Source organism: Palaemon carinicauda, chromosome 37, assembly GCF_036898095.1.
Source record: "Palaemon carinicauda isolate YSFRI2023 chromosome 37, ASM3689809v2, whole genome shotgun sequence".
Lineage (NCBI taxonomy): Eukaryota > Metazoa > Arthropoda > Malacostraca > Decapoda > Palaemonidae > Palaemon > Palaemon carinicauda.
This window is the reverse complement of record NC_090761.1, coordinates 48,024,683-48,050,210: the sequence shown is the minus strand read 5'-3', so window position 1 is coordinate 48,050,210 and position 25,528 is coordinate 48,024,683. Positions and strand designations below refer to the sequence as shown.

At 42.5% G+C, this 25,528-nt stretch overlaps 1 protein-coding gene across 1 annotated transcript; it reads right to left on the bottom strand.

The window, feature by feature from the left end:
* Positions 1–143: 143 nt before the first annotated feature.
* LOC137629633 (T-complex protein 1 subunit delta-like) lies at positions 144–24,505 on the bottom strand. The gene is made up of 10 exons (XM_068361150.1): positions 24,244–24,505; positions 21,296–21,508; positions 17,483–17,664; positions 16,852–17,109; positions 9,232–9,371; positions 8,231–8,498; positions 6,334–6,500; positions 5,751–5,886; positions 521–634; positions 144–333 (listed from the first exon to the last, which is right to left on the bottom strand). The coding sequence occupies exons 1-10, from the start codon at positions 24,350–24,352 to the stop codon at positions 316–318; spliced, it is 1,605 nt and encodes a 534-aa protein (XP_068217251.1). The 5' UTR covers positions 24,353–24,505; the 3' UTR covers positions 144–315.
* Positions 24,506–25,528: the final 1,023 nt, after the last annotated feature.

The window sequence follows — 25,528 nt, the reverse complement described above, 5'->3', positions numbered from 1 at the left end:
CTAAAGTTTCTTTGCAGACCTCCTTTATAAGACAAAGGTAATCACTTTATATTACTTTCAATCCTTTCTGTATTTTACTATTCAAATTTAAATGCTAAACTTTAAACCCAATTTTTTTCTAAACATGGCTCAAATAAATAATCTTAGTTCTTATTATTTTATTGTTCGGATTAATTTAAATAATTTAGGTGACCTAAATTTGTTCACAATCATACTTCATTGAGGTGAGGCAAAGCAGCAAAAAAAAATGGTTATGGTGACGACTGCACTCTTAAAGCACTTGGGTTTTGAGTATAAAAGACCAGATCCTTCCTTTTAACGAATCACATTTACCTGTGAAAGAAATGAAAAAAAATATACAAACTACACATAACATCAATAGCACAAGTAAAAAATCCAACATATGTACAGCATACTAATTTCCTAAAAAGGTTAAAATATTAAAACATGGATCTTACAAATAGAAAATGTCCCATTTCAGAAATTTCACGTACAATAAAATGTATCGAATTGTACTTACGATGTCGTCAATTTTGAGAATGGACCGCACGCACTCTGCTGATAGAGTAATGGCGGAGGTAGACACCAGCAGGGGTTGCAATACATTCTCATCCACAATATTAGAAATGCTGCCCTGTAAGTACAAAGCGAATTGTTTAGTAAGATATATGAATACATATAATTCTTTCAACTAAGACATACAGTAATGCTATGTTTCCTGGTTGCTACAGGTTCTTATACATAAGTGTAAAACCATAGAAGTTGATGAAAAGCCAAAGAAAAATCTATCTATCTATATACCAAGGCACTTCCCCCAATTTTGGGGGGTAGCCGACACCAACAATGAAACAAAACAAAAAGGGGACCTCTACTCTCTATGTTCCTTCAGCCTAATCAGGGACTCAACCGAGTTCAGCTGGTACTGCTAGGGTGCCACAGCCCAACCTCCCACATTTCCACCACAGATGAAGCTTCATAATGCTGACTCCCCTACTGCTGCTACCTCCGCGGTCATCTAAGGCCCCGGAGGAGGCAGCAGGGCCTACTGGAACTGCGTCACAATCGCTCGCCATTCATTCCTATTTCTAGCACGCTCTCTTGCCTCTCTCACATCTATCCTCCTATCACCCAGAGCTTTCTTCACACCATCCATCCACCCAAACCTCGGCCTTCCTCTTGTACTTCTCCCCTCAACTCTTGCATTCATCACCTTCTTTAGCAGACAACCATTTTCCATTCTCTCAACATGGCCAAACCACCTCAACACATTCATATCCACTCTAGCCGCTAACTCATTTCTTACACCCGTTCTCTCCCTCACCACTTCGTTCCTAACCCTATCTACTCGAGATACACCAGCCATACTCCTCAGACACCTCATCTCAAACACATTCAATTTCTGTCTCTCCATCACTTTCATTCCCCACGACTCCGATCCATACATCACAGTTGGTACAATCACTTTCTCATATAGAACTCTCTTTACATTCATGCCCAACCCTCTATTTTTTACTACTCCCTTAACTGCCCCCAAAACTTTGCAACCTTCATTCACTCTCTGACGTACATCTGCTTCCACTCCACCATTTGCTGCAACAATAGACCCCAAGTACTTAAACTGATCCACCTCCTCAAGTAACTCTCCATTCAACATGACATTCAACCTTGCACCACCTTCCCTTCTCGTACATCTCATAACCTTACTCTTACCCACATTAACTCTCAACTTCCTTCTCTCACACACCCTTCCAAATTCTGTCACTAGTCGGTCAAGCTTCTCTTCTGTGTCTGCTACCAGTACAGTATCATCCGCAAACAACAACTGATTTACCTCCCATTCATGGTCATTCTCGCCTACCAGTTTTAATCCTCGTCCAAGCACTCGAGCATTCACCTCTCTCACCACTCCATCAACACACAAGTTAAACAACCACGGCGACATCACACATCCCTGTCTCAGCCCCACTCTCACCGGAAACCAATCACTCACTTCATTTCCTATTCTAACACATGCTTTACTACCTTTGTAGAAACTTTTCACTGCTTGCAACAACCTTCCACCAACTCCATATAACCTCATCACATCCCACATTGCTTCCCTATCAACTCTATCATATGCTTTCTCCAGATCCATAAACGCAACATACACCTCCTTACCTTTTGCTAAATATTTCTCGCATATCTGCCTAACTGTAAAAATCTGATTCATACAACCCCTACCTCTTCTAAGACCACCCTGTACTTCCAAGATTGCATTCTCTGTTTTATCCTTAATCCTATTAATCAGTACTCTACCATACACTTTTCCAACTACACTCAACAAACTAATACCTCTTGAATTACAACACTCATGCACATCTCCCTTACCCTTATATAGTGGTACAATACATGCACAAACCCAATCTACTGGTACCATTGACAACACAAAACACATATTAAACAATCTCACCAACCATTCAAGTACAGTCACACCCCCTTCCTTCAACATCTCAGCTTTCACACCGTCCATACCAGATGCTTTTCCTACTCTCGTTTCATCTAGTGCTCTCCTCACTTCCTCTATTGTTATCTCTCTCTCATTCTCATCTCCCATCACTGGCACCTCAACACCTGGAACAGCAGTTATATTTGCCTCCCTATTATCCTCAACATTCAGCAAACTTTCAAAATATTCCGCCCACCTTTTCCTTGCCTCCTCTCCTTTTAACAACCTTCCATTTCCATCTTTCACTGTCTCTTCAATTCTTGCGCCAGCCTTCCTTACTCTCTTCACTTCTTTCCAAAACTTCTTCTTATTCTCTTCATATGACTGACCCAATCCCTGACCCCACCTCAGGTCAGCTGCCCTCTTTGCCTCACGTACCTTGCGCTTTACTTCCACCTTTTTCTCTCTATATTTTTCATACTTCTCTATACTATTACTCTGCAGCCATTCTTCAAAAGCCCTCTTTTTCTCTTCCACTTTCACCTTCACTCCTTCATTCCACCATTCACTGCCCTTCCTCATGCTGCCTCCAACAACCTTCTTGCCACATACATCACTTGCAATCCCAACAAAATTTTCTTTTACTAACTTCCATTCCTCCTCTAAATTACCAGTTTCTCTTACTCTCACCTCATCATATGCCATTTTCAACCTTTCCTGATATTTACTTTTTACCCCCGGTTTTATTAGCTCTTCAATCCTCACTACCTCCCTTTTACATCCACCTACTCTATTCCCCCACTCTTTTGCTACAACTAATTTTCCTTCCACCAAAAAATGATCAGACATACCGTTAGCCATACCCCTAAACACGTGCACGTCTTTCAATCTTCCAAACATTCTTTTAGTTACCAACACATAATCCATTAATGCCCTTTCTACTACTCTTCCATTTGCCACTCTTACCCATGTATACTTATTCTTATCTTTCTTTTTAAAGAAGCTAGCACCTATTACCATCTCTTGTTCAACACACATGTCTACCAGTCTCTCACCACTCTCATTTTCACCTGGTACGCCATACTTACCAATGACACCTTCTACCTCTCCAGCGCCCACTCTAGCATTTAAGTCACCCATAACAACTACATAATTCCTTCTACCCAGTCCTTCTACACACCTAGTTAAATCATTCCAGAACTCATTCCGATCTTCTTCACTTTTCTCACTACCTGGCCCATACGCACTGACAAACGCCCAACATTCCCTACCCAATCTAACCCTTACCCACATTAACCTAGATGATATCTCCTTCCATTCCACTACTTTACCTGTCATCCATTCACTCAGCAATAACGCCACACCCTCTCTCGCTCTTCCCCTTTCAATCCCAGACACTCTACCAGACATTTCACCAAACATCACTTCACCCTTTCCTTTCATCTTTGTCTCACACAAGGCCAATACATCCATCCTTCTACTTCTAAACATACTTCCAATCTCACATCTTTTACTCTCTATCGTACTACATCCACGCACATTTAAACACCCCAAAACTAGAGTGCGGGGAGCAGTCACTCTCCCCCCAGCTCCATCTCCTTGTCTCCTTGTTTTATATGCCCCCGCGGCCCACTGTGGCCGCGGGGGCATATAAAAATTAGAATAGCGCCAACGTTATCCCTGCGTGTCGTAAGAGGCGACTAAAAGGGACGGGACGAGGGGGCTGGGAACCCCCTCTCCTGTAAAAAAATTCCTGCGAGACATCGACAAAGAAAAATTATTACGAATAATCTATGGAAAAATTCTGCAAACTTGCTAGGATAGAATATGCAAGGCCATTAGAAAATAAATTACTTTTTAAAGATATAAGAATTTTACATAAATGTTCACTATTTACTTAGAAAATACTTGACTTTCGAGACTGTTGTGTGCATTAACATATACAGTCAAATATGCAATGCTTTAAATTTTGTCTTCGATTTATTCAATGATAAATATCTGTAGTACCATTTTTATTGGGTTTGGGCTTGGCTGATAAACACCTGGTCAATCTAATTTTACATAACAATTAACCTCTCTTCTCCAACTCTTGATCAAATAGATGTACTGTACATATTTTTGTACAAAATACCTTCAAAAGGATAATGCAAAATTGATTAGATACCTTCAACGCCTACATATTTCTTATAGCCATCCATAAATCGCTCGCTTGCGACAACGTCATAACTCAAAAAAATTTATTTTTGAGTTATCCATATAGACATTCATCTTCAAATGTCGATTCTTTTGGCAAAAGTGTCATAATTGTAGCTAAAAAATTGATCGCTTGAGGTGCTAAATGTCCTAACGATATACATTAACGGTGTGTTTTAATTGATTAAAATGGCTCTCCTGAAAAATAGCTATTTTTGAGTTATGACGACGTTGTCGCAAACGAGCGAAATGTGTATATAATTAAAGGCTAATATTAAATTTACGGTACAGTACTTGTACATGCTCTCTTAAATACATTAAAAACCTTTTTACCTAAATATACTATGCTGAAACAGTGTGCCTTTTAAACATCAAATACAGTAGTTTTAGTTCATAAACACTGACAGTAATTTATGTTTAATTACCTGAGTATTTCTAATACTCATAGTCTCTTATGACAGCCTATGATAGTTTACAAACACTGGAAGAAACTTGTTTGATGATAGTGTATTTCATTAATGTATTCAATACTGTATAGTCTAATTTCATTAAATGCTGTTTTTAATAGTCATATATAGAGGGCCTATTTATTCATTGCTTGTAATTACTCTATACAGTACACATTTGTGCTTGTTTCATATCTGATATTTGTTTCTTACATGTGCAGATGCACCCGACCCTCCCTCATTATTGCCATATTTTTAGTAAATTTGTTGGACATTGTTTCCATCAGACTTAGTAAATACGGTATAGTATGTAGCCTACCTTTTTTATTCTGGTTTAGTATGTGGCCTACCTGGCTTGTTAGGTAAGGTAAGGTAAGGTAAGGTAAGGTAAGGTTAGGTTAGGCCACACACTAAAACAGTATTTCGTAGGCCATATTCGAAAGGTAGGCCATAGTGTATACTAAACCAGCACCATAAATACTTACTGCACCATCATTGAGTGAGCATAATGAGTAAATAACTCTCTACTAACTAAGTAAAATCTGAAGACTTATAATTCCTACATCTGCATCTTGTAACCTGGTTATGACAATTACTTCCAAAACCATTTGGACAGATCTTTTGAACTATTCTTCAAACATGTACTGTATATTATAAGGTGTGATAACCAGTAAGCTTTTCCTCACCTTTCGGACATTAACACCAGCAGTGGTTTCCCCACGTGCATGTCTGTTGCGCAATTCTGTGACAGTTGAGATAGGACTAAGACCAGCATTTTCTGCCAAGATGGCAGGAATTACTTCAAGTGCTTCTGCAAATGCCCTGTAAAATAAACATGTTTGGATAAATTCTTAATGATTATTAGTAATTATGAGAAACCATTCTTACAAAAAGTTAAAAGTCAATCCAAGACTAATGAGATGAGAAAAAACAGAAAATAACTTTTGAGGTAAAACTAAATTGGTCACTTTTACCATGACAGAAATGGGTAGAATACCAAAGGCCTAAATTAAAATATAACGGAGGTATCTGGTTAAACGGGAATGGCCTTTGAAATAACCAATTAGCTGAATAGCTACTCTTTACATTACACCTAAAATGAGTATTGTGACAAATAGTAGCACAGATACTTTATCAACATAAAGCAACATATAAGGAAAAAAAAAATATGCTTCCCTTCACTATTCCTAATAAGCAAATGAATAATATTTACAGTTAAAAGTGCTACAGTACTATTATACAGCGAGTAAATCCAACTGCTTAACTAACCTGAAGCAATAGGCATCCATGCCAGTTAGTGTATGTGCGTACTGAGTAAGTTTAACCGACAGTTCGGCTTCTGGTGCTCCACCACCAGGAATAAGGCATCTTTTCTTTACTAAACAACGAATGACGCACAGGGCATCGTGGAGTGATCTATCAGCTTCTTCCAATACCTGATAATGGCAATTGAAAAAATTATAGGAAAATTTTAAGTTCATGTCTCCAACTTTTGAGTCAGTCAATACCCATGTTACTAGAAGGTCTTTACTTTATACAAAAAAAAAAAAAAAAGGGTTCATTGTTACTTATATCAACCCTTCAAATTACAACATCATCTGTCCCTCCTTTCCTACCATAACTAATAGCTGTGTTCTAGATTCTTCACGAGTCAATCATCCGTCCCTCCTCTCGCACCATAACCAATTGCTAAGTGTTCAAGATTCTTCAAGAGTCAATCATCTGTCCCTCCTCTTCTACCATAACCAATTGCTAAATGTTCTAGATTCTTCAGGAGTCAATCATCTGTCCCTCCTTTCCTACCATAACCAATTGCTAAGTGTTCAAGATTCTTCAAGAGTCAATCATCTGTCCCTCTTCTCCTACCGTAACCAATTGCTAAGTGTTCAAGATTCTTCAAGAGTCAATCATCTGTCCCTCCTTTCCTACCATAACCAATTGCTAAGTGTTCAAGATTCTTCAAGAGTCAATCATCTGTCCCTCCTTTCCTACCATAACCAATTGCTAAGTGTTCAAGATTCTTCAAGAGTCAATCATCTGTCCCTCCTTTCCTACCATAACCAATTGCTAAGTGTTCAAGATTCTTCAAGAGTCAATCATCTGTCTCTCCTCTCCTACTGTAACCAACTGCTAAGTGTTCTAGATTCTTCAAGAATCAATCATCTGTCACTCCTCTCCTACCGTAACCAACTGCTAAGTGTTCAAGATTCTTCAAGAGTCAATCATCTGTCTCTCCTCTCCTACTGTAACCAACTGCTAAGTGTTCTAGATTCTTCATGAGTCAATCATCTGTCTCTCCTCTCCTACCATAACCAATTGCTATGTGTTCTAGATTCTTCAAGAATCAATCATCTGTCCCTCCTCTCCTACCATAACCAATTGCTAAGTGTTCAAGATTCTTCAAGAGTCAATCATCTGTCTCTCCTCTCCTACCGTAACCAATTGCTAAGTGTTCAAGATTCTTCAAGAGTCAATCATCTGTCCCTCCTTTCCTACCATAACCAATTGCTAAGTGTTCTAGATTCTTCAAGAGTCAATCATCTGTCTCTCCTCTCCTACCGTAACCAACTGCTAAGTGTTCAAGATTCTTCAAGAGTCAATCACCTGTCTCTCCTCTCCGACCGTAACCAATAGCTAAGTGTTCTAGATTCTTCAAGAGTCAATCATCACCTAAATATTCCTTAGCTTGGTCCTTCCTCTTAAACTACACTTAGACAAAAATGAGTGACAGGGATGACGTGAAACTGAATTTATCAGAAAACTATTTTTTATTTCATGAATTACCTAAAAAATACCACCAATACTGACAATTTTCTTTCTCTGATAAAGTTTATTAGATTTTCCCTAATTTAAATGAACATGGAATACAATGTACAAAAATCATACCAATGGCAGTCACATCAAACTGACTGACTGACTGACTAGAATAGTTCCAAAAAATATATCAAGAGAAGTAAAACTTCAACCCCTTGCCCTTTATGGACGTCAGAGGTAACTTTTATATTTAACTTTGAAGAAAACTTTTGATTTTCCCCTAAATATGGTGGGATAGAATTATAAGAATTAATAAATAACTATAAAACGATTGAAAGTACAATATACAAAGAAAAATAAGGGGTAAACAAAACAAGGGAATATTTCTAAAAGTACTGAAAGAAATCATTACCTGTTTGTTACTGCCTCTAAGTAAAATCGAGACTGTCCTGCCGGGATTTTGTACACCTGTGATCTTTACAAACTTGCTGCCACCAGCCTGAATTTCTTCTGCCAATTCTGCAGAGCCCATGCACTCGGGTGTGAAGTGATCTAAGGAGGCAACAGGTCTGCAGCCAAGAGTTTTGCAAACAAACTCTATGTCTTCTCTTTCAATATCCTTCACAACCATAATCTTTTGTTTGGCTAGCAGATGGAGAGCAAGATCACTGACTGCATCCCTGTATATAAAAAAAAATATAATTTCATAAGTGTTAAAATCTCCACTTAAAAAGAACACTAAAATGGAAGAGCAAACATAAAAATTACCGAATGTTATTTAGTCATTAACTCAACAGGGTACACTCGGGCACACTATTCTATTCAATTTCTCTTTTTATTTTGTTAAGTTTTTATAGTTTATATAGGAAATATTTTAATGTTACTGTTCTTAACCCTTTTACCCCCAAAGGACGTACTGGTACGTTTCACAAAACTCAACCCTTTACCCCCATGGATGTACCGGTACGTCCTTGCAAATAAATGCTATTTATTTTTTTTTTTTGTGCATATTTTTGATAATTTTTTGAGAAACTTCAGGCATTTTCCAAGAGAATGAGACCAACCTGACCTCTCTATGACAAAAATTAAGGCTGTTAGAGCAATTTAGAAAAAAAATATACTGCAAAATGTGCTTGAAAAAAAAATAAGCCCTGGGGGTTAGGGGTTGGAAATTTCCAAGTAGCCTGGGGGTAAAAGGGTTAACATTTTTTTTTCCGTGTTTCCTTTCCTCACTGGGCTATTTTCCCTGTTGGGGCCCGTGGGCTTACAGCATCCTGCTTTTCCAACTAAGGTTGTAGCTTAGCAAGTAGTAGCAGTAGTAATAATAATAATAATAATAATAATAATAATGATAACAGTACATACTACTCAACATCAGAAAAGTTTTGAAGCTACTTATAACACAATTCTCACCTGAGAATGGACTTTTGGATCAGAAGAACGTTGCATCCTGCAGCTTTGATTTTCTTTGTTATATTGAGAATATACTGTCTCTCTTCCCTCAAAACACGGTCCATGGCTGCATAGTCTCGAATCAAAACAGTGTTATCCATCTATCAATGAAAAAAAAAAACAACTGTTATAATAGGAACTTCTACTTAGCAACGTTAGCATTCAAGTCCATGTTCCAAAAATGCTGAACACAGAGAGCGTTCTAATAATTCACAAACTCTTTGGATAAAGACATTCATTTAATAAAGGATCACAACCTATATCTATAGATATCTTTAACATTTTCCAAACGACTAGCTTTTCCTTTAGTTTAATATCAGCTAACAACTACAGATTACTCACTCAAGCTGTTTTCCATTGCTTATGCATGAAAAAACTCTTACGATATGACAAATTCGGAGATAATTTGTATTTTTCCTAACCATACAAACCTTAGCTGTTTACATAGGGTTTACTTTCGGCGTAGCTGAAATGACGAGCCATTAGATTTTAACGAGGGTTAAACTACCCCCGCGCTAGTTAGCACGGGGGTAGGGGAGGGTCCCCCCACACACCGGTGAGCTGCTTCACTTCACTTAGAGGTAGGACTTGTCTTGGGGGACAGGGCTGGCGGGCAAATATGTGTAAATAGATAAGGTTTGTATGGTTAGGAAAAAAACAAATTATTTCCGAATTTGTCATTTGTTCCGTAACTGAAATACAAACCACGCTATTTACATAGGGTGACTTACCCTTAGGCAGGGTGGAAAGTCTCCAGCCTTACTGGCTTTGGCTTACCTGGGGACTCAGAATCCGAGTGAGCAGCATTCGAGAAAAAGTCCCTACACCTCGCAAGTTTCTTGCTACACAAGAAACGTGCGGCCTACATAAGTTGTGTGTGGAGAAATGAAGTGTGACTCGTCCTAGGAAGTTGATCTGAAGTCCTTTATATGGAATTCTAGGCTAGGACGTCCCAATACCACCTCGTCAGGGAATGGGGGATGCGACAGTATTATTCTTAATACTAGGAACACAAGGAAGCATGGTTTACCTGCAGAGGTTTGAGGTCAGCTATGCAGAGACCCAGGATGCTGCATTCCCCAAGAGAGGGGAGGATGAAGAAAGAAGTAAGGGCCAGACATACTCTTTCATTCACGCAGACTAAAACCGGGTAACAGTGCCCTCAACCTTCTGCTACTTGTCCATTAAGGAGCCTGAGGTTAGACCAGCTGTTGTGCAGCTACCACAGGGCCGATATAAAAAGTATCGAGGCTCCTGTGGGTCACGTCCTGCAGGTAGTGGGCTGTGAAGGTCGTTTGACGCTTCCAGACCCCAGCTTGTAGCACCTGTGTCACAGAGAAGTTTCTCTTGAAGGCCAGGGACGTGGCGATGCCCGACATCATGTGCCCTAGGGCGACGTGACGGAGGAGGGTCTGGATTCAAGGCATGATGAATGGTCCGCGAATCCAGGCTGAGATGGTATTCTTGGTGACCCTCCTCTTCGTCCTTCCCGTGCTCACAAACAGAGCTTGCACGTGGGGATGGACTGTAGCTGTTCTCTTCAGATAACTTATCAGACTTCTTACTGGGCAAAGTAGCAGATGATCTGGGTCATCTGTTACGGAACGGAGACTCGTAACCCTGAAGGAGTCGAACCGTGGTTCCGGCACTCCAGGGTTCTGAGTCTTGGCAACAAACTCAGGGACGAACCTGAACGTCACTTCCCCCCTTCCCCTTGAATGGGCGATGTCGTATGAGAGACCATGAAGTTTACTGACCCGCTTGACCGAAGCCAGAGCGAGCAGGAATACCGTCTTCCAAGTCAGGTGTTGGTCAGAGGCCTGGCGTAATGGCTCAAACGGGGGTCTCTTCAGAGCCCTGAGGACCCGAACCACGTTCCATGGAGGAGGTCTCACTTCCGACTGAGGGCAGGTAAGCTCGTAGCTTCGTATGAGTAAGGAAAGTTCCAGCGAGGAGGAAATGTCTTTTCCTTTCAACCTGAAGGCTAGGCTTAAGGCTGAGCGATAGCCTTTCACCGCCGAGACCGAAAGGCGCATTTCCTCCCGCAAATACACGAGAAACTCGCTATTGCTGGAATAGTGGCATCGAGGGGAGAGATACCCCTCCCACAACACCAACCACAGAAGACTCTCCACTTCGCCTGGTAGGACAGAAGACTCTCCACTTCGCCTGGTAGACCCCTGCGGATGATTTTCGCAGGTGTCGAGACATCCTTTCCACAACTTGTTGCGAAAAGCCTCTCTAGTGAGGAGACGCTGGATAGTCTCCAGGCGTGAAGCTGAAGCGATGCTACGGCTTTGTGGAAGATGTTGCAATGTGGTTGTCTGAGTAGCTCGTGTCGTGGGGGAAGCTCTCTCGGGAGTTCCGTCAGGAGCTGCAGAAGGTCCGGGAACCATTCTGCATGATGCCATAGCGGAGCTATTAAGGTCATCGACAAGTTGACTGATAGTCTGGTCTTGTTGAGCACCCTTCTCATCAGACAGAACAGTGAGAAGGCGTAGACGTCGATGTTGTCCCATCGTTGTTGGAAAGCATCTTGCCAAAGTGCCTTGGGGTCCGGGACTGGGGAGCAGTACAGAGGCAGCTTGAAATTCAAGGCTGTCGCAAACAGGTCCACTGTCGGGGAGCCCCACAAAGTCGGGACTTTGTTGGTTACTTGAGGATCCAAAGACCACTCGGTACTCACTATCTGCGAAGCTCTGCTCAGACTGTCGGCGAGCACATTCCTTTTGCCTGAAATGAAGCGAGCTGATAGACGTATCGAGTGAACTTCGGTCCATCTCAGTATCTCTACTGCAAGATGGGATAGCTGTCGTGAAAAGGTACCTCCCTGCTTGTTGATATAAGCCACTACTGTGGTGTTGTCGCTCATCACCACCACGGAGTGGCCCGCCAGGGTCTGTTGGAACTGTTGAAGGGCCAGAAATACGGCCTTCATCTCTAGCAGATTGATGTGGAGGTACTTTTCTGATTCTGACCATAGGCCTGAGGCCCTCTGGTTCAGAACGTGGGCCCCCTCACCCTTCTTTTGATGCATCCGAAAACAGCATCAAATCTGGGGGAAGGACGAGAAGATCCACTCCCTTTCGAAGGTTGTCGTCGGTCAGCCACCACCGCAGGTCCGTCCGTTCCACAGGTCCTATCGAGACCAGAGTCCGGGGAATCGATGCCTTGATCCCACCGGGACTTGAGCCGCCACTGCAGAGATCTCATCCTGAGGCGGCCGTTGGGAACTAGACGGGCCAAGGAGGCTAGGTGACCTAAGAGACGCAACCACGATTGGGCAGGAAGCTCTTCTCGACTGAGGAAAGGCTCTGCAACCCTCCTCAGCATTGCTATCCTGTCATCTGATGGAAAGGCTTTGTGGAGATTGGTGTCTAATATCATGCCTAGATATACCAGTCGTTGTGTTGGGAGCAGAGAGGACTTCTCGAGATTTACCATGATCCCTAGATCTTGGCAAATTGCCAGAAGCCTGTCTCGGTGTCGAAGAAGGGTCGACTCCGAGTCTGCCAGGATCAGCCAGTCGTCCAGATAACGGAGGAGACGGATGCCGTTCCTGAGCGCCCACGAAGATATCAGTGTGAACACTCTGGTGAACACCTGCGGTGCTGTGGAGAGACCGAAACACAGCACCTTGAACTGGTAGATCTTGTTGTCTAGGCTGAATCTTAGGTACTTCCTGGAAGACGGATGGATTGGGATCTGGAAGTACGCGTCCTTCAGATCCAGCGTGCACATGAAGTCTTGCGGTCTCACTGCAAGTCTGTCCGTGTCTGCTGTCTCCATGCTGAACGAAGTTTGCTTGACAAACTTGTTCAGGGCTGAGAGGTCGATGACGGGTCTCCAGCCTCCAGACGCCTTCTTTACAAGAAAGAGTCGACTGAAGAAGCCTGGGGAGCCGTCTAAGACCTCCTGGAGAGCATCCTTCTTGAGCATGGTCTCGACTTCTGCCCGAAGGGCTAGCCCCTTTGCTGATCCCATGGCATAGGAGCTCAACGACACTGGATTTGCTGCCAGGGGAGGTTGAGATGTTATGAACGGGACGCAATATCCTTGTCCGATCACAGAGACCGTCCAGGAATCGGCCCCGTGTTGGTGCCACCTGTGCACGCAACTTTGCAGGCATCCCCCTACAGGTGGACACGCAGGGGGATTGCCAATCCTAGCGTTTCCGGCCTTGGCCGCTCCTTCTAGGATTTCGGCCTCCCCTGGAGGACTTTCCGCCCTTCTTGTCTTTGACAGGAAAGGGCTGCTGTTTAGACACCTTGGTCTTAGCTGCCGGAGCCTGCTTCGGTGTCCTGCGAGGCTGCTGTTGCTGTTGAGGAGCTGGAGGTTTGTAGGGCCAAGATGTAAGGGCCTTCTGGAAGAGCGAATCATGACTCATCTTCCTCCACCTCTCAGCTGTCCGTTCTATATCCTTGGGCTCAAACAGGTTTCCTCCAAAGATGGAAGAATGTCTGAGCTTGCTGACATCCATAGCGGGACCTTCGGGTGGAACCTCTCAGTCACCGCAACACGACGCTTTAGAATAGAATTACCCCACAGGTTAGTGACCTGGTGAACCAAAAACTCGATGGAGCGCGTGTACGAGAGGAGGAAGGTCTCCAGGGCCTTCCTATTGCTCTCCTTGGACAAGTCCTCAGAGCGCAATAGGATGCCCAGAGACCCTAGTCAGACATCCAGCCACGAAGTGGCCTATATGGCACACTTAGCGACTTTCTCTTGGCTTAGGATCTCCGACGCTGAAAATGTCACCTGCCGGGCATTGAGTTTCTCTAGAGAGAGACCCCTGGTGAGCTCTTCCACAGAGTGGTGGAGGGGAAGAGCTAAACAAGACTCCTCCATGATCTCGAAGTACTTCCTCTGCTAGGTGGGAGGAGCTTGTTCCCGGCAGAAGAACGGCTGGAGGAGGCGAGCTCAGAAAGCTGGCCCTCGACCTTGTCCCTGGCACTCTTCACCCCCTGGAACCATGGCAGGGCTGCACTGGCCATGGGGGGCTTCTGAATACCATAAACTTGGCCCAGGACCGTATCCTTGCCTTCACGAGGGGCGGTCTCGGGGTCCTTAAAACTATTGAGTTGCCTCATTAAATTAAGGACCTGCCAGAAGGCATGCTCTGACTCGCGCTGCTCTCCTCCTTGTGGACTGGCAGCTGAGTCTCCTGTCCCCAATGGCTCTTCTTGGGGGGGACACGTGGACGTTCTCCCGGGGAATGGTTGGCTCTGGACGAATCCTCGATGATGACTTGGGGATCGAGTCCTTGGGCTCCCTCCTGGGAGGGATACAGGACTCTAGCAAAGAGGTCTGGAAGGTCCCTCCTACGCGAGACGTTTCTCTTCCTTGAGGTGGGGTTCCTCCCATTGGTGCCGTGGGAGTGCGCCTCACCTCGCTGGATTCTCCCGAGGACGGGAAAGGTTCGTCCGCAGGAGAAGGAGAAAACGCCTGCAAAGGGGAAGGGGCCTTCCCGACGGACCTCTTGGGAGCCAGCTTAACCCTGAGAGAAGTTACCGCAAAATCCACTCCTCTCCTTCTCTTCAGCGGGGGCGAGGGAGCCTTTGGTTTTAGTCCCAGATCAGCGAGGGCTGGCTTCATAGCCTGCACGACTGCTTTCCTCAGGGAACCAAACCAAGGCTGGCGGCTGACTGACGCAGTGTCAGCGATTCCCACTGGAGGGAAGGGGATCGGCTGATCCTTAGGAGTGGATACTACTGGGCCTGCCTGAAATGAAGAAAGGGAAGAAGAATGTTGCCTGGATCTCTCCGATGAATCTTCCTGCTCCTGGACACATGCTCGGCGCTTACGAGATGGCGATCGCGAGGACGATCTGGAAGAACGCGGCCCCGGCAACTCGCAAGGTTAGGCGCGCTGTGAAACCCGGCGGGAATCGCGTTGGGGGTCGCGCTGGCAAAACCGCTGGGTCACGCACGGGCGACCATTGGCGCGCAGGCGCGCGGAGATGAGAGCGTGGGCGTGCGGGCGAGTTGGCGCAGCAGGAGAGCGCTGGCGAGAAGAGTCAGGTGACTCTTCAGCAGGAGAGCGCTTGCGCGCAGGAGAGCGCTAGCGAGCAGGAGGGCGCTAGCGAGCAGGAGGGCGCTGGTGATCAGAAGAACGGTGGCGCTTGTGCGCTCTACTGAAGGCGCACAGGTGAAACCTGGGGCGGAAGGGACTTACCCACATTGTGGGATAAGCCCTTCTGCCCCAAAGGGACCGATGCTTGAATTAACAAGGAAGATCTGGCAGGCGCAGGAGATCGCGAACGATCTGCGGAGAGTTCCAGTGATGTCACTGCCACGGTCTGCTCCCGACGAGAAGATTCCTTTGCAGGGGACAACGAAGATGAAGACTCGAAGAGAAGGCGCCTCTTAACTCCCTTATAAGAAGAAGGAAGGCCTCGGCGGCGAAGAGGAGGGCGAGCCTTACGGCGAAGACGACCTCGAGGCAGGGTATCACCGTCGTCGGTGCTCCGAAGAGGAGTCTCTGTTAGTGCACTCCCCCGAGGGAGAGGAACACCCGCAGGAGAGACTGTTGGACCCAGCTTCCCCCTCGAAGGATGTTCGGAGGGGGAACCTGAGCCTTCAGCAACATCCGCAACAGTAGCAGCCGGGGTTTGACCCGACCCGTCGGACGCCTCTGCCACAACAACGTCGACAATAGACAGAGGGTCTACCTCTGGTATAACCGGTGACTGTTGGACAGCTGCCCCCAACTGGATCAGATCAAACAGGGCTTCCTTGGAGGGCGAGCCCTTAAGCCCCAAGGAAGCCCAAAGCTGGAAAAGATCATTGTTAGATACAGTTTGGTCATAATCAACAAAATCAATAATGTCCTCTCCCGGAGGAGGAGGGGGAGCTGCCTCGCTATGAGAGGCAACACCCTCTCCCGAACCCCGAGATTGGGAAACAAAAGAAGGACCTACGCTACCACTCTGCGACCTCTCGCGAGAGACCAAACGAGTGGGAGCTTCGGAGGAGGTTCGGGCAACGGAAGAAGAGTCCTTGGAGCCTTCCTTCCCCAAGGCAGTCCCTGAGGGAGAACGGTCTCGCTTAGAACTCTTCTTACGCCGCCGGGCAAACCTCTCCCACTGGGAAGTAGGCCACTCCCTACATTCCATACAAACATTATCACTTTCACACCGTTGACCTCGACACTGCGGGCAAAGGGTGTGAGGGTCTGTATCGACCACCGACATGAATGTTCCACAGGGGCGGTCGGGGAGTCCAGGGCACTTCCGCATAATGGGAAGAAAAGGTAGAGACCAACTTCAAACACACAACTGAAAGAAAAAGAAAACAGATTAAGGCTGTTAAAAATGCGAGGACAAGACAGACACATCTGTACATCGTCCGAGCCAAAATTGAAGTGAAGCAGCTCACCGGTGTGTGTGGGGGGAGGGGTAGCTAGCTACAACTCCCCTACCCCCGTGCTAACTAGCGCGGGGGTAGTTTAATCCTCGTTAAAAGCTAATGGCTCGTCATTTCAGCTACGCCGAAAATAAACCCTATGTAAATAGCGTGGTTTGTATTTCGGTTACGGAACAAATAACAGTTTAAAAAATCAACAAAGTTCATTTCAACTTACATCAGTTTTGGGAGGAGAGATGCAGAACTGAATTAGACCGATCTTGGCCTTCTCCATTCTGTTAGGTCCTCCATGGCCTTGAGACTTTTGTGTGAAAACAATACCATCAACCAACTGTGAATCTTCTACAGTTTCACCAAGTTTCTTAATGATGCGGATGTCGTGAAGGTCAACATTTGTGTCTTGATTGGGATCCACAATTTTCAGGACAGCATCTACAGCCATAGGGGCTAACATGCCTGAATGTTCATGAACAACCTGAAAAGGAAATTGTCTCACTATGACTTCGCTATTTGTATAACCAACATCAGTTGCCCACATCTAAAGTTCATTCTCAATTTGGTCCCAAAGGTAGTAAACTAAACACTTTATAAACAACCCGAGTAATGCAACCAGTCTAAGGAAGACCAAGTCTAATAATTTAATGATATTGAATAATTGCAATACTGTATCAAAATCTTCAATATGAGTCGAAAGTTACTGGAGTGATGTATTTTCTTTATCAAATACCTAGAAATGCAAAGTTATTACTATTCAATTGAAGGTAAAATGCTCAATTACTGAAACGTTAGCACAGTATATGATACATTTCATTCAACCTTTTGTACGCAATTTATGGGAAAAGTAATACCTTGGAATTGAGAGAGGTATTTGCACTCTTCAAAAGAGAAGCACGATCTGACAGATCAACTGGAATGGCCATAGATTCAAGAACTTCTACAGCTTTTGCTGCAAAATGAAGGAGCGAGTCAGAGATGTTGGATGGATGAAAGCCTTTGGTCAGCAACTGTTGTGAAGTTTCCAACATCGCTCCTGGAAAAATAATTTCTTCATTAATTTTGCCATGAAAAAAATGTAGTCATAATTTTTACCCTAAAACATCTATTCATAATTTTTAGCCTGAAAAAAATTATTCATGACCTTTGCCATGAAAAAACTTAATTAAAAATGACAATCCACTTTCTTGGAGGGCGTCTGCAAATAATGGCTCAAAAATTGAAAAAGCACAGCCATAAAATTTGAAGGAACAGTAAGGAAGAAAGGGAAAGTTACATATAAAAAAAAAAGCTAAAATTTCAGCACAGTACATTATAGAAAGCTATCATATTATCAAGTTTAGATATTACAAAAACATAGCCTATATGATGCAAACATCTAAACAGAACAATATACCAATAGAATAAATACCCGGAACATGTTACAATCATCAATGTCTTGCAAATACTGTACCATAAACCTAAGGAACAATATCTAGAATCCAGCGGACATAAGGTAATCTTTAAAGGCCTGCAAAAAAGTTTGACATCTTGGTGATACCATGTAAAACCAAATGCTGTACACAATACTAAAATAATTAGATATTTAATGGAATAGCAGATATTTTAATTTTTCAAATAACTGCAGTAATTTTAAAATATCACAGATTTTCTAGTCAATTTGTATTTTTTTCTAACCTTTAATAGTTCTTCAGTCAAGATGGAACAGCTGTTTACACTTCAAACGAGGTAGTGTAGTGTTACCCTCTTTTTAACCTTCAACCTTTAGTAGGAGACCCATCCTCATAAAGGAGGGAAGTCCCTAAAACCAATATGGCTAGTTTACCGACCCGGGGAAATTCAAAGCAAAAGTGATGACTCCTAGTCAACTTCATAACCTGAACACGGACATGTCACAGGTCTTAAGTAAGTCCCTTCCAGGAAACTGTTAGGCGTCATGGAAGAAGCTAAACCCGTAAGGTTATTTTGTCTGATAACAGACTCTGATTGCATGGCCTTGCACTAGAATTTGGTTGCATACAATTCCACTAGGGAGGGAAATCCTTCAATAAAGAACTTGTCTATAAAGATATTTAGTTACGAAGCTTGGTTGCATCTGGCGTCTGATACAGCATATAACCGAGTAACTACACCCCCACGGAGAAAAAAGAAGAGGAAAAGGGCCAGACATTGTACCTCTTACTTCCAGACATATGTTGCAACAGCTATTGTAGACAAGATGCTAATTGCCCCATGAAGGAAATAGGTATGCAACGAATTGTTCAGTGGCTACAACAGGACAATAGAAAAGACTATCCTAGGGCTGTGGTAGCCTATTAAAAATATCCCTCCATGGTAATCTGCTAGCGGGAGTTTGAAACCCACCCAAGCTCGATAGTTTCTAGTACTGGAATGTCTGCAACCTCACCATTCTTTTTGAGCAAGCGATGGAGGGTTAGGGGTCATCGACAGCCATTACCTGGCTCTCCCTTGTCCTAGCTTCATGGAAGGGCCTTGGGAATTAATCATATATATGTATGGTCAGTCTTTAGGACAGTATCTTGTCACTTGCCTCTGCCATTCATGGGAGACTTTAAACCTGTGGGTAATGAACTGCAAAGATTGACTTGTACTAGACTTCCATTCTCAAGACCAGCACCATTGCCAGGTTTTTCCTGAAAATTCTGATAGATCTAATATCCTTGACTTCATGCGGAAGGTAGTGCATGTGCTCATTCTAGTAAGATTTAAGCCCAGGTGGCGGGATTTAGAAGCGTGCTAATTTTCATCAGACAAGCACAAGTAGCTGAGACTAGCGAGTGCTTATTCTAGTTAGAATGTAGCACAGGCAATGGGTGCTAATAAGTTAAGCTTGTTCTTGTGTGTAGGTGCATGAGGTCCTGTACAGTGTACCAACTGATCTAATCAAGAGTCCGATCCAGTACACATCCTTTTACTTAGCTTAAGAGACGAGGAGGTACAGTATTAGTGTCTCTTCACCGAGGGGAAGGTTCTTGGTACTGCACTGTTTCTTCCACAGGGAGAAAAGGTAAAAGTCACAGTTAAGCAACCTTTTCAATCAGTCTTCTTGGACACCTTTAAAAATATTATCTCAATGTTTCATCAAATAATTCTTCCTCCCCTAAGACACTCATCACCTGGTCGGGGAATGAAAGGGGGTGATCGAATGCCTGTTCTAAGTTGGGGAGGATCCTTGTTAACAACCACGCAAACATGTGGTATCCTAGTACTGTACTTGTAAGAGTACTAGGTTCTGATAGAAAAATCACCTTTTCTAATCCGTAACATTTGACCCAACTGGATGGTCTTGGTATTTGGGAAAACTGAGTTTGGGAAGCAGTATCGGCTTGGGGGAAGACTCCAAGCAACGTTATCACCGAAGTGGTTCAGGAACATCCTAGGCAAGAAAGTGGCATAAACGGATGGCCTGGTCTTGACAAGCAGTGCTCGTGTGCAGTCTCGCCTGAAACCGATCACTGGTCACGCTCATGTATTTCATACCACAAAGAACACCTCCCATAGGGTTTGACTTTGTTGCAGCACTGCTCCCCTCAAGAAATTAAGCACAGAAATCTGGTGGTTTTGCAAGATCAGGGGTCTTGTGCTTCGGTGGCAATATCTTCTTCCTCTTTGGGGCAGTAACAATAATAGGCAAAGTATTTACCTGGTGACTTGAAAGTAACTATCACCTGAAAAACGAGTCGAAGTTCCTAATTGCATGATTCCCAATCTGGCTGTCAATCATATGGTTCCCAATTGTGGCGTGCGGCCCATCCTGAGGATAACAATGACCACGAAGAGATACTTGGTTTGGCAAGAGAGAACCCAATCAGAACATTCCAATAAAGACGAAACATGACGAGGGAAAGGAAAACTCAGTGCTTACCAAGGAAAGGTCTCGCATTCCGTACAAGATATAAAAACGAACATAGGTTCCATTTCAAGGAGTATGGTGAATTGAGAATGCTGGAAAGCCAATACCAAAATTCTGTGACCCGATACTCACGGAAAAAAGGGCGTGAGGTTTCCAATCACATGGACTTCAATACCTTTTACTATAAATGCAAGAATAATGAATGGAAGACGCGAAAGACTTCTTCGGTGTCTTCTTGAACATTGTCAAGACAGACTCCGGAGAAGGGTTAGAACTCTATTCCTTTCCAATACATATCCAAGGACCTGCACAGTTGGCCACGACTTACACTTGACACACGTAGATGAGGGTCAACTATCATACCCACTACAGAGAGTAGACCTACAGCTGGTTTACCCCTCAACCTGTTGCAAACTCCACCATTTTCCCAGCAAGTAAAAATATCTTGTCTTGAAATAATTAACTCAATAGTACAGCATGTTCATAGTTCTTGTGGCCAAAGACAGAAGTGACAAGCTTTCAAAGAGAGGGGTAATTGCTCATTCACCACCTGCTCTACTTTAGTTAATGAATTGAATAGCTGTTCCATCTACGGTGATGACATAATCCTTATTTAACAGTATAACAAGCTTGTATTCGTGTAGGAACAAAGATGGCAACCGTAACTTCTTTTCGACTTGCTTTTCCACAAACTTAAAAATAGTTTTTTTTACATCTCATAGGTATTGCCCGATTCCAAAAGCATAATACAGTACATCTCTACTTAATGTCAGCCTAAAAAAAATATTCATACCTGCTAAAATAACTACACTGGTGGTACCATCACCAGCTTCAGCATCTTGAGCTTGGGAGAGTTCCACAAGCATCTTGGCAGCTGGATGGAGAACTTTCATCTGCTTCAGGATGGTTGCCCCATCATTAGTGATTGTAACTTCACCTTTGCTATCCTGGATCATCTTGTCCATGCCCCGAGGCCCCAAGGAGGTCTTGATGGCATCTGACACGGCTGAAAATAAAATATACACAATTATCCTTGTGAGAAAACCAGTAAAAGGCCAAATAATGCACATTGATGCTGTAGTGACTATCTCGGTACTGTTAATTACATGCCAAACCAGGTTACAATACTCAAAGATAAAACTGGTCTGTTGAAATTTCTTTTTTGAAGGCAAGCTGTTTCCTTCATAATAAAATATAACTCAACAGCACTTTGAAATATTTATCCATTTGTCAAACTACGAACTCAATTTTCTATATACAATGTTCTTATAATCCCTCCACAATTCCCATTATATATTTGGGGTAGTTTGTAGCGCTACGGCCAAGCGTCCTAATTTGCTTATTATCGCTCAGACTGTTATCTTGTATAGTATAAAAACGTTTGGAAATGGTCTACGGATCTTAAATATGTTGTGTAAGGGGGTCCGGCCCCCCCTGGGTAAGGACACGGCTTTTAGCATAGGTTAGGTGGGTTTTTTAAGTTAGCTTTTCTAGTCGTACTCGTGGGTAAGGAAACTGTTGTGTAAGGGTGGGAGGTGGGGGGGGGGAAAGCCCCCTGGGTCAGGATACGGCTTTTAGCATAGGTTAGGTGGATCTTTTAAGTTGGCTTCTCCCGCCAAAATCGTTTTTAGAACGACAGCCTCAGTTCAGAATATTCCCGTTTTCTACGGGATCTAGCCGTCACCCTACAAAGGCTCCTATATTTGCTTTTTACAATATCCATGCAAGCTCCATCAATCATTCAAAAGTTCCATCTACTTGGTCTTCAACCTAACGATTATATCCAGACTAAATTTCGGTATAGACAGACTTGTGTTAATAAATTCTGAAAATTTACAACAGCATATAAATTTTAAATGGTATGGCATCAAAGATTGCTCACTGTTTGTGATAACTGAATATAATTTAAAGATCCACAAATAAAAAAAATCTGGTTGAACAAACTAATAAATGAGGACTGCAACTTCAAACTTCAGCTAACTATATAATATAAATGTGATGAAAACCATGCAAGTACCTGTATTTTAAACAATGACAGCTTGGTTGGGGTTTAGTAAACTGCACCACTGAACTTATATAGAGCAGAGAGTATAAAACATATACAATTCCTAGTACTGTACAGGTACAGTATAGTGTGTTTTCTGTGTAGAATAACCGCCATTTTGAACATAAACTGTCACCTGTTTTTTAACCTTGATTTGGATTACTCAGATTCTGACTATTAAGCTAAGACATTACAGAGTAGGTCTCATCATAAGTTAATGATACAGTGTCTAAGGGGGGAAGTCACTAGGGGGAAAAGCCTCCACCCGGTAGGTAAGGATATGGCTTCCAGGTTAGGTTAAGAGGGGAAGTTTACATTAACTGGTGTTCTTGCGATTGTTTCTGTTTAGAAATTAAAGACCGAGAAGTTTGTGTTCAAAAGAAAACGGAACTCTGGAGAGAACAGTGCTTGAGAGATAACGGCTGCAGATATTGGATGAAAACCATTTATCAATAAGTTGCCTGTTGATTTGTTGGTTTCTGCTGTTATCTTCAGTAATTCATCAGTTTTCATTTTATCCCACCCAAAACCCTGTTTCCCACCTTGGGTTGCCTAATTACTGTTGGGGTTATGTTGGGTAGTAGTAATCGGAAATCGATACTTTACCGGATGATAACATCAAAACCCATATAGGGGTGTATGTATGATAGTGGCCACCTATATGTTTGATCACGGCTAACTTAGAATACAGTAGTGTAAGGGGGTCCCAGGGGGCCATTAGTCCCCTCGTTAGGTAAGCAGGTTAGGACACGGCTCGTAGGTTATGTTAGGGGGAAAGTTTAGGTTAGTTGATGTCCATTTCTAATCCACACAGGAGGAACTAGCCGCTAATATACAAAGGTTCCCACATATAAAACAAGTAGTAACAGAAAAATGGTTTTATAAGCAAAAACTTGATGGGTGCGAGAGTACCGAAATTTTACATCAATTTGTGTCATTGTAAAATTAGCTTCATTACACCTATTTCAGAAAAAGGTAAAGAACATATTCAACATAAACAAAATCAATGACAAATAATAAATTCACACCTGTCCCAACCAACTAGATACACCCCTTTGTGTTTACTACGCATTTCTCATTATTATCATTATAAATCAATAATGTTTAGTGTCCTCCCTCTATCTAAAAAGTTTCTCACTGAGATTACGATTGTTTTTGTAATGGGGGAGGTGGTCTACTCCAAGACTCATTATTGATTGATTGAAAGTTTTCTGGCATCCTCCAAGACTCATGAAATAAAAATCAAGAAAGTATGGAAATTACAGGGTTAAAATATGTAGCTAGAAATTAAAGCATTATATATACCAGAAATTATATGGTTCGTGTTTGGTGAGAATTGAGTATTCTGTTATAAACTAATCCGGCTGAACTCATTTGGGCATAGCTTATCGTAATGCGAGCTTTTGGTAGATTAACGTACTCCATATAAACTACCTACTATCTGTAAGACAGTATACGATATAATAATTGGTTAAATAGATTAAATACCAATGTAAATTCCATTTCTAAAATATAAAATACTGTCACCGGTAGTGTATCTAAAGTAGATCCCCAAATAAAGAGTATTTAAATTAATTACCCATAAATTAAAGAACCCCACCAGTCCCTAAATTAAAGATATGTCATGAGAATATCATGACATCACTTAAATACATAATATATGTAACACGATGTTTTAGAACTAAAAATATCTTTACCTTTAGCGGCGACGATGTTGCTACTTCGTATCTGGGCGGGTTTTTCCTTATCCTTAAATTCGGATTTACTCGGGACCTTCATCCTGGGAACAGCAACTTTAGCAGACATTTCGAATATTTAGATATTTTACTTCAAAACTGATGAATCAAGAAGCACGAATCACTAATCAGACATCCGATGATTCACGATAAACAATCAGGTGTCGGACGAAGTTTCGACGGCCCAGAGTTGTTTTGTTGCTAACAGTGACAGCAGCCGAATTCACTCGTGAGTCATGCGAGACTTTCGTACCTTTTATTCAAGTATCATCGTATTTTAATCTTATGTGTCGAGGGATGTTACAAATTTCATCAATTACAAAAAGTGTGGGCAAGTTATAAAGGGTGGTGTTTAGAAAAATGTAATGTGGTATAATAAAATCCAAGCCTGGATAAAAGCTATGCATTTTTTAACTTTCTTTTTACTGCAATTCAGTGAATGTAAGTTATATCTTTAGTGTCATGACAACACCTGGTTAGTTATTTGATATTCAACTGATAAATATTCACATTTCTTTCTAAACAAAATTAATTTGGTAATATTCTGTTAGCTTTTTCAAATATGGTTGTGCATATGAAGATCATAGGCTTGACAAAGACAGACGATATTCGTAGCCATCATTGCATGAAAATCATAAAATTTGTTCATCATGCAACTCGTACTTCTTTTGGTTCTATTTTTCTTATATGAATCTTTGTGCATAGGAAAACAATTAGTATCCCTCAGTATTTTAGGCACAGAGAGAGAGAGAGAGAGAGAGAGAGAGAGAGAGAGAGAGAGAGAGAGAGAGAGAGAGAGAGAGAGAGAGAGAGAGAGAGAGGTAATAGAAATAAGGGTGATAAGAACATTGTATTTCAGGAATGAAGCACCGTTAGACCATGAATATTAATGATGACCCATCCGTAGGTATAGGCTACAGTACCAACGCTTGGAATCTTTGCACATTTCACTTGCTCAAGCAACAATTAAGACCTAGCAGGAACTTGAATTTGTACACATCTATTGCGAATTTGTCTTTCATTTCCAAAACACCAAAATTTGTGATTATTGAACAATTTATCGGTAATAGAAAGAATTAAAGCTGCACTGGATAATCAACAAAGACTGCTGGATAGTCTATTGTAAATTATCTGTTGGATAATATGCTTTACTTGATCTTTGTGCAGCTTCTGTTTTTCTAACTAGGGTTGTAGCTTAGCTAATAATAATAATAATAACAATAATAATAATAATAATAATAATAAT

What these genes read in the sequence shown, in the direction of transcription:
- LOC137629633 (XM_068361150.1), bottom strand. Translation starts at nt 24,352, where the DNA reads ATGTCTGCTAAAGTTGCTGTTCCCAGGATGAAGGTCCCGAGTAAATCC. An exon ending in ATACCTCTCTCAATTCCAAG is followed by an intron (nt 17,110 to 17,482) that starts GTATTACTTTTC and finishes TTTCCTTTTCAG; the next exon opens with GTTGTTCATGAACATTCAGG. An exon ending in ATGGATGCCTATTGCTTCAG is followed by an intron (nt 5,887 to 6,333) that starts GTTAGTTAAGCA and finishes TTTATTTTACAG; the next exon opens with GGCATTTGCAGAAGCACTTG.